The 11,964-nt window shown below is 62.3% G+C and overlaps 1 protein-coding gene across 2 annotated transcripts; it reads right to left on the reverse strand.

Annotated features, from left to right (window-relative positions):
• Positions 1-2,999: 2,999 nt before the first annotated feature.
• CLDN19 (claudin 19) lies at positions 3,000-7,599 on the reverse strand. 2 transcript variants are annotated; one of them, XM_021683781.1, is made up of 5 exons: positions 7,284-7,599; positions 5,909-6,073; positions 5,714-5,798; positions 3,798-3,950; positions 3,000-3,048 (listed from the first exon to the last, which is right to left on the reverse strand). In XM_021683781.1, exons 1-5 carry the CDS (start codon positions 7,504-7,506, stop codon positions 3,000-3,002), a joined length of 675 nt encoding a protein of 224 aa, XP_021539456.1. In that variant the 5' UTR covers positions 7,507-7,599. The 2 variants fall into 2 exon arrangements, with proteins under 2 accessions (XP_021539456.1, XP_021539457.1); XM_021683782.1 differs by lacking the exon at positions 3,000-3,048 and having other exon boundaries at positions 3,788-3,950.
• Between the last annotated feature and the right edge of the window lie 4,365 nt (positions 7,600-11,964).

Below are 11,964 nucleotides of genomic sequence, written 5' to 3' on the forward strand. Positions count from 1 at the left end.
ATCTTGCCAACTCTAGACGAAATCATACATTGAGCTGCTTTCATTGCATCCGGTATTCAGGTGATGGAGGAAGACAACGCACCACACAGCTCTTCCCTCCCTAGCCTAGATCAGCGTTCCCCAAACTTGTGTGTGCTCCAGTCACCTGGAGAGCTCCTTAAAATGCCGAGCCTGTGTTACCTGGTGTGGGTTGGAGCCTGAGAGTCTGTGTTTCTACCAAGTTTCCAGGTAGCAGGAGTCTCTAGAGCGCTCATCACCTCTGTCTCAGTGGTCAGTGAGGGGTGGCTACATTGCAAAACTTACAGGCATTTTTAACTTTTTATTTTTTTTCATTTGCAAACCTACACACAAACGAAGAGAACAGAGTGAACCCCTAAATATCACTGGCATTTACCAAACTTCCCTTGCCCCTGACCGTTTTGTTCTTAGAGCATTTTAAAGCAAATCCAGCCTTCTATCATTTCAGGGTGCACCTCTTAACAGATAGGGATTAAAAAAAAAAAAACCCAAACAGACCACGGTGTCATTATCACACAGAATTAACAATACATACATACAACACAAAAGCATCACTCCTGGACACCATGTACTACTCAGTGCACATCCATATTCTCCGAGGCAGGCATTGGGTGGGTCCCCTGGTAGCCTCCTCCACGGCCCCAGGCTCACTCCCTAGGCTGAGCACCTTCTGTTGCCGTGCACCTTCTGTATGTATTGCTGCCTCTATGCTATGCTTCTCGTCACTGGCTGAGAACACAGGCATTTTCCTCCCCAAACTGTATTTTTATGGGCTGCCAGTTTTATTCTTGGGAGAACTCTGTTAATAAACATCAGCAAAAGCTTGAGGATCGTGCCCTTTGACCCCCTTGCTGGGTCTCTGCCCAGTCCTCTAGCCCCGCGGCTGGGGCAGTAAACAGCCGTGCAGTCAGGAGGCCTGGGAAGGTGGCCCTGCCGCACATTGGCAGCCCAGGTGACCTTGATGTGGACATTTGAAAACAGCTGCTTCAAGAGAGGCGTGGAGGATCAGGCTTCCGGAACCCCTGCAGCCTTGAACTCCTCTAGTTTCCCCCGGACATCTTCCCATGGCCTGCTGCCCACTGTGCTGTTAGCGTATCCCGGGGCGACATGCGCTCGCCTGACTCTGCACCTCTCCAGTCCCGGGTTCGAGGCAGAAAGGGCATCCCTCCACGAAGGACCAGCGGGAAGCTTGTTCCTGTGGCTGTCAGACCCACCGCTGTCCCCGAAACTCACGGAGAGCAGCCAGCACATTCTATCCCCATGTTTTCCTACCAAGTCCCAAGCCTCTGGTGGACCCTGAACCTCAAGAGAATACACACGGTGCCCTGGCCAACCGCTTTGTGACCAGACTGCAAGGGCTGCCAAATCCCCAGCTGGGGACGGGAGGGAGGTGCTGGAGGACCCGCAGAGGTCGAGCCTCTGGGCCCCACATCCCCGCCTGCTCAGCTGGTGCCCGTGACAGGAGCCCTCACCCAGACTCTCAATTTCCAGGTTCCAGATTTGGTGGTGTCAGTCAGGGCTCTTTTGGTTGTGTGAGACCGAAGTCAAACTCAAAATTGTTTCAGCAAAAAAGGTGGATATGTATTGGGAGGATGTGGGAACCTCACGGAGCAGCCTGGTCTCAGGAAAGGCAGACGGAGACAGGCCTTCCTGTCATCTTTCCTCTGCTCACCTCTTCACCAAGGTGGCTTTCTCCCTCCCAGAGGCCCACAGAGTGGCAAGAAATGTGGCCCCAACGGCCCCGAGCCGTAGGCCTCACAGAGGCGCCCACACATCGCAGTCCCTCAGGAGGTGCCTGAGCTCAACGCCGGGCCCACCCCAGGCCAGTTCCGGCAGGATGTGGAGCCTGGGCACCAGCTCCCCGCATTATAGCTTCTGGCACCCAGAGAGACTCTTCTGTAGTCCTCACTCATAACTCGAGGGGCAAGACTCTGGTAAACCCCCGCGGGGTCAGGCGCCCACCCCCGGAGCCAGGGGCTGGCCAGGCCGCAGGAAACGGCCACTCCTGAGGCGCCCCGTGGACGTGCGGCCGCGGCCAGGCCGGGGCCCTGAGCCCATAGTCCCACAGCCGCTCCACCGCTCGCTCCTCTCCTCCCATCCCTGACCTCTGAGCGTGCATGACAGTCACCCTGTCTGACCTCACCTCCCTCGAGCCACGCTCAGGGGAGAAGGCCCAGCTACCTCCTTGGGATTCAGTGAGTTGGTGAGAGCTGTGGTCACCAGCAGGTGTTGGAGGAAGCCAGACAGAGCTGGCTGAGGAGGGCATGAGGAAGGCAGGGGGCAGTTATGGTCAGCTCTTTCCAGATGGGAGGCAGAGGGTAGCCAGTGGCCAGAGACTCGGGGCCAGGGAGGATGTTTGGGGCTGGCGAGGCCTGAGCATGAGCGGAGGTGCTGATCTGGGTTAATCTTCCCTATATCTCTCTGAGGACGTCTCCTCCTTCTACACTAAGGTAGTATCTATACTTCAAGACCAAAAGCCCCTCCAGCGTGGACCGCACCCTTCTGCCTGAGGCTGCCCCTCTCTACTCTGGTTCCAGGGCGGGGATGTAGGGGGACCTCGGCAGACTGGAGAGGAGGAGGGGCGGATGTGGAAGAAGGGGCAGCATTAGGGGGCTTGCAACCTTGCTCAGGACAGTCTTCGTGGCTGAAAGGCCCTAAGGTCCCTCTCCATGTAGTGAGCTCCTCCAGTGTCCCCTCACCCCAGCTCTGAGGTAAGTGTCAGGCCAGGGAGGTTACTGGAGCCCCGATCGGCACCGGATGTGCCATGTAACCCACCCTGCAGGTCTGTCTCCCCGTCTTGCTGCCCAAAGACCCCAGGGACCAGCTCTGACCTCTCCGAGCCAAGACCCACCGTGGCCATGCCAGGGGCACATCAAATGACACCACAGTTGGAGCTGGATGTTCACTTCTCTTTCCAAACAATACCAAACACACAGCGTAAGTGTGGCCGGGGGCACAGAGTCAGATTGGGGACCTGGACATTACACACCCAGGGGGCCCTTGGCGGAGGCGGACAACTTAACAACTGGTCTGAAAGTCAAAAGAGAGGAGAGCTGGTTAGTGGGGTGAGCAGCAGGGTGGGGCAGGGGCTGTGGGGTGCGGGCCCAGACGCAGGGCCTGACCAGCGCAGTCAGACCCGGGCACCCACGGCAGCCCTCCCTGGGGCCCACTCCTGGGGGCGGGCTGGCCGCGTGCTGGCCGAGCCATGCGTGGGGGTGTCCGCGGGGTGCTGGGCGTACTGGAAGAGCCTGAGACCTGAACTCAGGAACAGTGGGGCCAAGCCTCTTGGTGTCCCTGAACCTGTTTCCTCATGTGTAAGGGGGACATTCATCATCCTGGCCCTGCCCCCTGCATGGGGTTGCTGTGAGGAGCCTGCCAGCCTGGGGACGGGAAAGGCTCTGGCCACCCCAGGGCATGGGGCACCAAGGGCCGTCTTTGTGGCTGTGTCCCTGGGGCCCAGCACAGAGCAGACACTCGTGTGCCCTGCAGGGAGTAAAAAAGCCACCCCGGGAAAGCGCCGGCACCTGGATGGCAAACGTACTTGCTGGTGCCCGTGCGCTGTGCAGACGGGTCCACGCCTGCAGCGGGACAGGCGTGTGCACCCGTGGGCTGGGGCCTGCCTCTGGCCTCCCTCTGAGTGTCTGGGTCTGAGTCTCAGAGCGCAGGGTGGGTGCCTGTGTGGGGACAAGCTGCTCAGAGCCCTAATGGAGTTCACGGGGTGCCCTGCTGGCCCTGCCCAGGGTGCTGCAGGGGCCGACGGAGTCCGGGCTCAGACGTACTCTCGGGCGGCAGCCGAGGGGCCAGGCCGGTAAGGCTGCGGGCTGCTGTTGGATCTCTCAGGCTCCGGGCACGTGCAGCAGAGGAAGGAGCCCCCCAGCATGGCCAGGCCGGCGGACGTCCAGCCCACGAACAGGGCCGAGCCAAACTCGTACCTGCAAGGGGTAGGGAGGACAGCCTCAGGTGTGGCTGCAAGCCTGCCCTCCCCCAGGGATCCCCCTGTGGGGGCGGGGGGCGTGCAGGGGGTGGGGAGCTGAGGCTGGGGGCCTCCCAAGCCTCCTCAGTCTCTCGGAGAAGTTCCGCTGCAGACCCATCGCTCCTCCTGACTTCCACGCAGCCCGTCACCCCCACCCAAGGGGACCCAGGCCCAGGGTGGGCCTGCTCCGCGCAGACCCGGGCCCCTTTCCTCCTCCGGCCAGGGGCGGGGGTGCGGGAGGGCCGCCGAGTCCCGTGGGGAGGAGCAGGGCAATCCCTGCCATCTTTCTCTCAGTCCCCCTCCGGCGCCCGGAACCCCCAGCCCGGGCTTCCCGCGGTCCTCGGGGGCACAGCGGGCCCTCCACCTGGCGCTCCTGACTCCCCGCCTGGGGGCCGCCGCCAGCCTGCGCACCCCCCACTCCCGCTCTGCGGTGCCCAGGGGCTCCCCGATTCCGTGCCTTTGCTGGAGGTGCCCCCTCCTGGAACGTCCCCCCTTCTGCGCTTCCTCCGCTCCTCTGCCTTCAGGGCCCACTTGGGCCACCTCCTCCCGGGGGCTTTCCCTGACCCCTCCTGCTGTGCCTCCTGCTGACTCTTCCTGGGTGGCCTGCACCTCCTGGCTTGCCTGGCTCCCTGCGGAGCGCCCCGAGGGCGGACAGCGCCGGATTCATCCGTGTCCCCCAGGCCCATCACGGGCCCGCGTACCAGCTGCCTCGGGGAGTGTTGGAGGGACAGGGAGGAGTGCCAGCCTGGCGTCTGAGTTGAGCTGCCTCTTGCTTGATCTTCGTGGCTAGAGCTCCGACCCCAGGGGAGGAGCGCTGTGCCTGTGGTCTCCTTTTCTTCCCCCGCCCCACCTCTGCCTTCTCCAGCCGGCCCTCCTGACTGTGATAGCCTGGGTACCTTTTCTCATTCTCCCTCCAGCCCAGGGCCCAAGGTCTGTTGGGATGTCTGGGGTTGAGACTGTCCCATTCTCTGCTCGGGCACAGCTGAGAGGCGCGGTGGAGCCAGGTGGGCCCAGGCTCTTCACAGAGCCCCGTATCCGGCCCTCACACCCTGGGCCTTCCTAGTCCTGGCCCTTCTAGCTCCTAAACATCTCTGAACCTACTCTGCACTGCAAGCCTCGGGCCCCAAGCCCTGCTCCAGACCTTTGCACCTTACCGGTCTTAGCCTCTCCCCACCATGCTGCATGCCACAGCCGGAAGGACTGTTGGCTGCCTTCCCCCCCAGGATGGGGAACCAAATCTTCCCTCTGGCTGTAAGGCCCCCCCACATCTGCCTTACCGCTTGTCCAGTTTACATATCCCAGCCCAATGCACCTGTCACCTTGGGCAGGAGTCACAACGAGGCTTTACTGAGTGCTCTCCGGGGCCCCGGCATTGTGCTGAGCCCGCCCTGCAACATCTCACTGAGCCCTCACAGCCACGTCAGCTGGGTCCTTGGGTCCCAGCTCCATCTGACCGGAACTCGCCCTTCACACAGCCAGCGCGCCCAGATCTGGGATTTCAACCCGGATCCAGGTTGCTGAGCTCCTGCGGTGTCCTCCACAGGACTCTGGCCCCTTCAGAGGGCTCAGCCACACCCTGCCTGGCCCCCCACTCCAGACAGCTTCGCCGTGACAGCACCTGCGGCTCCCCCCACCCCGTTTCTTCCTCCACGTGTCCTGCTGGACAAAGGCAGCGGAGCGGGAGGCCCAGCTCCGTGGTCCAAGCCACGCGCTGGCCCTCACCTGGCATTGACGGGTGTGCTGGGGTTGAAGAATTCCTGGGTCACTAGGGTGGCATACCACGAGACGGCTGTCAAAGTGCAGAGGCCTAAGGACAGAGGAGGGAGCGCTCAGCTCTACTCTGGCCCCCGGCTGGCCACCCAGAGCAGGGCCACCTGCCATGACCAAGATGGCAGACAGGGAGCCAGGGACACTGACCTGCCAGGAGGAAGAGGACACCCCCAGAGATGGCGATGCGGTCCTTGGCGATGGGGTTGCTGTCTCCAACCCGAGTGCACTTCATGCCGACCACACTGAGGACCATGGCCACAAAGCCCAGGAGCACGGCCACCACCATCAGGGCTCGCGCTGACTGGATGTGACCTGGGCAGAGCAGGGGGCACTGAGCAGGCTCTGGGAGAAGTGGGCAGGTGTGAGGAGCGCAGCAGGGAAGGGGTTGGGGCAGGGGCCGGAAGCTCCCCCTGGGCAGCCACCTGCAGCAGGTGTGAGGGGACAGTGAGGACAGGGTGTGGGGCTGAGCTTCACCTCTACCACCCGCCGTTCACTCCCCCTGCAGGTTCCTCCAGGTGGTGTGTGCGGTGCCAGGGTAGTTGGACTTCTCTCGTCCGCTGCTCTCTGGCGGTGGGACTCCCTTTGGGGTCCGGCCCACCCCTCCCAGGCAGCGGGCTCAGTTCCTCCCGGGGCCTTGCAGATTCAGCAGGAGGGAGTGAGGGTGTCTGAGGTCCATCCAGCTCAGCCCCAAGTTGACTTTCAGGCAGGGACACCTTCCCCCCCAGCCATTTTGGCTCCTGGTCACCTTCCCTCTGCCCTCTGAGTCACCCATGGCAGCCGTACACCTGTGCGGTCAGTCCTGGGCCGCGGGCAGCTCGGGGGAGCTGGGTCGCTGAAGGAGACCAGATGACCCGCCTGGCCGGGTGTCGTGGGGGAGGGCCGTGTGACAGCTGCCCCGCTCAGGCCTGCGCCGCCCTGGGCAGAGGCTGGGTGGGTTGGCCCTGAGCCGGGGACGGAGCTGCGGTGGTGCCTATTTACAAGCCAACTTGTCAAGTTCAAATGCACACGCCAGGAGGAGAGGGACCTACGTGCCCAAGCACCTGTGTGCACAGGCGTGTGTGTGTGTGTGTGTGTGTGTGTGCATTGGAACACCCAAACGGAGGCGTGCTTGTCTAGGTGGCAGGCCTGGCATGAAGGTGTGTGTGCACAGTGTGTCTGCTGCAGAGTATGGGGGGAGGTGGAGGGGAGCCTGAGGGCCAGGCACTCATCTATCTCATCGAACCCTCCACAGTCCTGTAAAGTCCTAGTGCTCCCCTCTACAGATGAGGACATTAGAGCACAGAGAGGGTTAGCGACTCCTTGAAGGTGACAGTGGCAGACCTGGGATCTGGACCCATGGCTGCCGGAGCCTGGAGCCCCTGCCCTCCACGGAGCACCAGGTGGGCCTGGATTTTCAAAAGCGCACGCGGGCAGGGGGCTGGAGAATGGAGCCCAGCGCAGGTCGCAGGCTGTGGGCAAGCTTGCTCTGGACCTCGCCTTCCCCCACATCCCACCTTCCCCACCCAGCTGGAGGGAGGCCTACCTTCCAGGGCGAGCAGTGAGTCATAGAGCTTGCACTGCACCTGCCCGGTGCTCTGGGAGGCGCAGGACATCCAGAGCCCTTCGTAGAGGCCCACGGCCGTGATGATGGCGTCGCCCGCGTAGGAGGACTGCTTCCACTGCGGGAGGGCTGTGCTGGCGATGATGCCCACCCAGCCACCGAGGGCCAGGAAGTAGCCCAGGAGCTGGAGGCCTGAGTTGGCCATGGCCCAGGGGAGGGGGCTGCAGGTTCCAGGGCTCAGGGCTGGGCCAGGGTCCCTGGGGGGGCTGGGGTCATGGCCAGGTGAGAGGAGCTGCTGGGTGGGGGGAAGGGGGAGCAGCGCTGGCCAGAGGCTGAGAAGGAGAGGGGGCAGGCCCACAGCAGCAGCAGCGGCTGCAGCAGCTCTGGGCTCTAGAATGCAGGGGGAGGCCCAGGGGCTGGAAAGGCCAGGGGCCCGCCCACAGCAGCCGCCTAAGCCAGGGCAGGGTCTCCAGCAGAGCTCCTGCCAGCCCCCTGGGGGCGGGGGGCGGGGCCATGGTGTCCTTGCCCCACCTCCCAGGGATAGAGAGGGGAGGGGCTGGGAGGAGTGACCCTGCTTGCCCTCAGGGCCTTCCTGCCAGGGAACCCCCTTTAGGAACCATGCAAGTGCCCTACAATTCTAATTCCTGCCCAAGCGCCAGCCCCGAGATGATGGATTTTGCTATTGCATGGCTGACCTGACCCTTGGGGTTTTCTGTCCTCTGACTGTAGGACAGAAAAGAAATGGAATTCTACTTTGCAGCAGGTAAGACTAAAGTTAGACATCAGGGAGAACTTTTTGGAGAGGGCTCTGAGGCCAGATGTGGAGAGACTGGGCTGGATGTTGGGGAGAGAGAGTCCCAGGTTCTGGGGGGCCATATGTATCAAAAGCAGGGGAGGCCAGGCCAGGGAATATGCACTGTGGGGTCTGTTTGAGATCTGAGGGGGGCAGAAGAAGGACCCTTCAAGGCTGGGCCAGACCTGGCTGCCGGCCAGCAAGGGGCCTGGCCAGGGAGGTGGGAGATGGCACTGACCTCCTGGCATCCGCCCGAAGGAAGGCAGACTGTTCAGCCCCGTTAATCCCCTTGCTGGCTGGCTTAGCAGCTCCTGCTGGGGCTGGAGGCACCGGGCCCTGGCGCCCAGCTCCAGAACAGCCTGACCGGGAGCCAGGAGCTGGGAGCCGTGGCCTCTGCACATTCCTAGGGTTCGGGCTGCCCCTCCTAGTGCCCCGCCTCCCCCTTCTCTCTCCCACCCCAGCTCAGCGCTCTGGAGCAGGGGAATATTTAACTCTCCTCCAGCTCATTAGCAATCCCCTCACGTTCAGTTTGGCCCCGTGGGCTCCACCGGGCGTGGGTGCAGGGGGAATGTCACAATCCTGCTCCTACTCGGGCCAGCCCCTGGCTGCCCCCTCCATCCCCAGTGGCCCACCTGCCTTTCCTGGACCGCACTGGGGGAAAGCAGGGTCTGGCTGCCGACCCCCCACCCTCACCCGTAGGCTTCCTCCCCCACAGCCCAGCCCCCCTCTGCAGGGACTTGTCCCCAGCCTGCTCCCTCGCATTCTTCACGTGGCTATGCAAACGAGGGGGTGCCAGGCACTGCGCAGACAAGGGCTGCCCTGTGCCCGCCCGGGGCGTGGGCCCCTGGTATGGCCTACAGCTCCAGGGGCTGGGGCAGGGCTGGGCGCTGTTTGGCCTGCAGTTCCGCATGCGGGGCAGACACTGGGCCCCCTGTGCGCTGGGAAGGCCAGAGCCACGTGGATCCACGGACACATAGACCTGCTTCCTGGGATGGCCCGAGGGTCCCCCAATTCAAAGGGGGCCTAGAACAGTTGAGAAGTCAGTCCTGCGTTGGGATCCCTCTTCTATCACAGGCAGTTTGGAGACCGTACGATCAGGGGGAACAGAGGACATGGCTGGGGCCCAGAGCGGAGACTCCCGGGGACGCAGCGAGCACCCTTTCTGTGCACGAACTGTCTGGTCCTCAAGGCAGCTGTTGGCGCTGGGCAGGCCGGGAGGTAACCTCCCCGGGCCGAGCACGCAGCAGACCTGTCCGCCAGCGCCACGCTCATCCCACGTTCATCCCACACCCTGATTTCTGAGGAGGACCCTGATGAATGAGGGGACTGAGAACCAAAGAGGGGAAGTGAGACACTTAAGGTCACACAGCTGCCCCCAGGAGTGAAGTCTGGGGGCGTGAGGCCTTAGAGATGTGGGGATGCCTGCACACCCCTCCGTCCAGGGCCTCCCTCCCTCGCACTGGGCTCCAGAGCTACTTTGTGGTCCAGACTGAGGCTCACGTCCCCTCTGAAGCTCTTCTGGGCAACCCTCCTCTTTGCTATTTGAGGTTTCCAGGCTGTCAGAATATCCTCTCCTACCCTAAGGGCCTTCCCTCACCAAGGTTCCAAAGCCCTTTGGAATTCAGATGGCGCTCCTGGGGGGCGTTTCCTACTCCCCCTGCGGCCCCCTGCAGTCCAGTGACTCCCAGGCAGGCGGGGAGAGCAGGAGCGCTCAGGGTCCCAGCCCAGCCTCCGTTTGGAGCTACCTAGAAACCGCGCTGGGGTGCCACACTTCCTAACAAGTGCCTTCACGTATGTGACCAGAAGCTTAGGCTTCTAGCTTTACCTTTGCCACCAAAAGGCTGTGTGACATTGGGCAAGTCCCTTAGCCTCTCTGAGATAAAATAGGGATAAAGGCACTGGCCCTGTCGGGTTCATGAGAGAGATACAGGGATCAAATAATGGGTGGAAGCGCTTTTGGAAAGCATACTCTGCCTGAAGAAATGGGGCTGGCTAAGGAAAGCTCTTCGCCAAAGACTCCCTCCTGGGCCAGACCCCCCTGGGCCCTCTGGGCCTGGGTGTGGGCGCTCTGCCTGTGACTTGGAGCCCCACAGCCCCTTCCTGCCCAGCAGTGCCTGGCAGAGAGCCAGGCTCAGCAGACGCACACTGATCATCGACTGGTTTGGGGAGTCCACGTCGTTGCCTCCCTCCGGCTGGATTACTGGAGCTGTTTCCCTGGCCCCCTCCCACCGCCCGTTGGGAGGGTCTGATTCAGTTGGTTGCCATCCAGCACACTCGGCAGCCACCACCTGAAATGTTGGGGGCTCAGGAGGTGGTGCTGGTCTTACTCCCCCTGCAACTCAGACTCCCTCTCCTCTGGAACCACAGGCTGGGAATGGAGAGGACTTGCCTCAGGCACCACAGCTGGGCGGCAGTGTGGTGTCCAGGCGGGGCCAAGCGCCCAGAGCTGCCATTCCGTAATGCTCTGCGCCTTTTTCCACTCATAGCATTTGGCGTGTGGTTTGCTTCCTTCCCCGGGAAATGTAAGCACCTCCAGGCCCTACTACCAGCCTCATTTTTGGGTCCCACACTTCACCCAGGGTGGGGGTGGGGTGGGATCTCTGCAACATGTGTGGCTGCGGGGGGTGCCCCCTCCTCCCCAAACAACCCTGAGCGCAGGCTGTCCTTGGCACCCCTGCTGGGAGCCCTGCCATTTGCCTGGACCACTAGTCCGCCCCCATTACCTGCATTTATCCCAGGCCCAGACACTGAAAACCTTTGGCCCTTCATGGGTTAAACTGAGACAGTTGGCTGGCTCTGTGTGGTTAGCATACACTGAAATTGTAAAGGTCATCTGCCTTGGTGTGGAAGCCTCTGGAGGACCAGAATCAGGCTGATGTAGTTTCCTGTTCTGTGGAGTATCTGCTACGTGCTAAGCGTTGCACCAGGTGCTTTCCGAGCATTCCCTCGTTACTGCGGTCAGGCATCCTGGGCGGTAAGGACCACAACCCCATGTTACTGCGGGGGACACGCACTCTGGCCTCACACGACTCCAAGGATGGAAGTGAGCTTCACCCAGCTCAGCCCGGGGGCAAAGCTCATGCTCTTTCCATCAGTGTGTCCTCTCTCCCTATGGCGAGTGCGTCACCAAACAGGACGCGATCACCAGGGACTAGCAGAGGAGTGACCGTCCCCGTGAGGTCCTGCCCTTGAGCGTGCTCACATATGATGCTGTCTCCCCACTTCAGAACGGCTGATCCTCCACGTCGCGTGTCCAGCTCGTCCTTGTCCCCACGTAGGGCTGAGCTCCTGAGACCCCTCTCAGGTCCCCTGCTTGCGGCTGGCCCCCTGTCCTCCGTTGGGCCCCCCAGCCTCCTTGCCTCCAGCAGGCTCGGTCTTCTGCCTCTTCCTGTCCACGCGCACCCAGTCTCCCGGCTTTGAACACCATCCACGGCCGGCAACGACTCTCAAAGTGATGGCTCCCCCCTCCTCCTCTCCCTGAACTCCCCGTCCACACACCGGACTGTGTAGTTGACATTTCTGCTTGGAGGCCTAACAGGCTCCAGGCTCCTGAACTCAGCACAGCACGCGCGACACCGGCCTCCCGGCGTCCACGCCCAGCGCCATCCCCGCCGCGGTTCCTCTGCCAGAGGGCAGGCGGCTCCCTTCTTCCCACTGCGGAGACTGGAAGCCTTCCTGATGCTCCTTTTTCTCACACCACCTGACCCATCAGCAACTCCTGTCGGCTCCACCTCAAAAATGGATCCAGAACCTGCCCTCTTCCACCCTCTGCCCTACCAGCACCCTACTCCACGCCACCTTCCCCTCCCGCTGGGGACCGCAGCAACCTCCCTCGCCTCTCCTCCTCTCGCCCTTGCCCCAAAGCCCCTT

Source organism: Neomonachus schauinslandi, chromosome 4, assembly GCF_002201575.2.
Source record: "Neomonachus schauinslandi chromosome 4, ASM220157v2, whole genome shotgun sequence".
Lineage (NCBI taxonomy): Eukaryota > Metazoa > Chordata > Mammalia > Carnivora > Phocidae > Neomonachus > Neomonachus schauinslandi.

Excerpts from the sequence above, each read along its gene's own strand:
- CLDN19 (XM_021683781.1), bottom strand. The coding sequence starts at position 7,506 with ATGGCCAACTCAGGCCTCCAGCTCCTGGGCTACTTCCTGGCCCTCGGT. Across the intron at positions 5,799-5,908 it reads TGTCCTCTTCCTCCTGGCAG|GCCTCTGCACTTTGACAGCC; the intron begins GTCAGTGTCCCT and ends CTCTGTCCTTAG. Across the intron at positions 3,951-5,713 it reads AGCACACCCGTCAATGCCAG|GTACGAGTTTGGCTCGGCCC; the intron begins GTGAGGGCCAGC and ends TACCCCTTGCAG.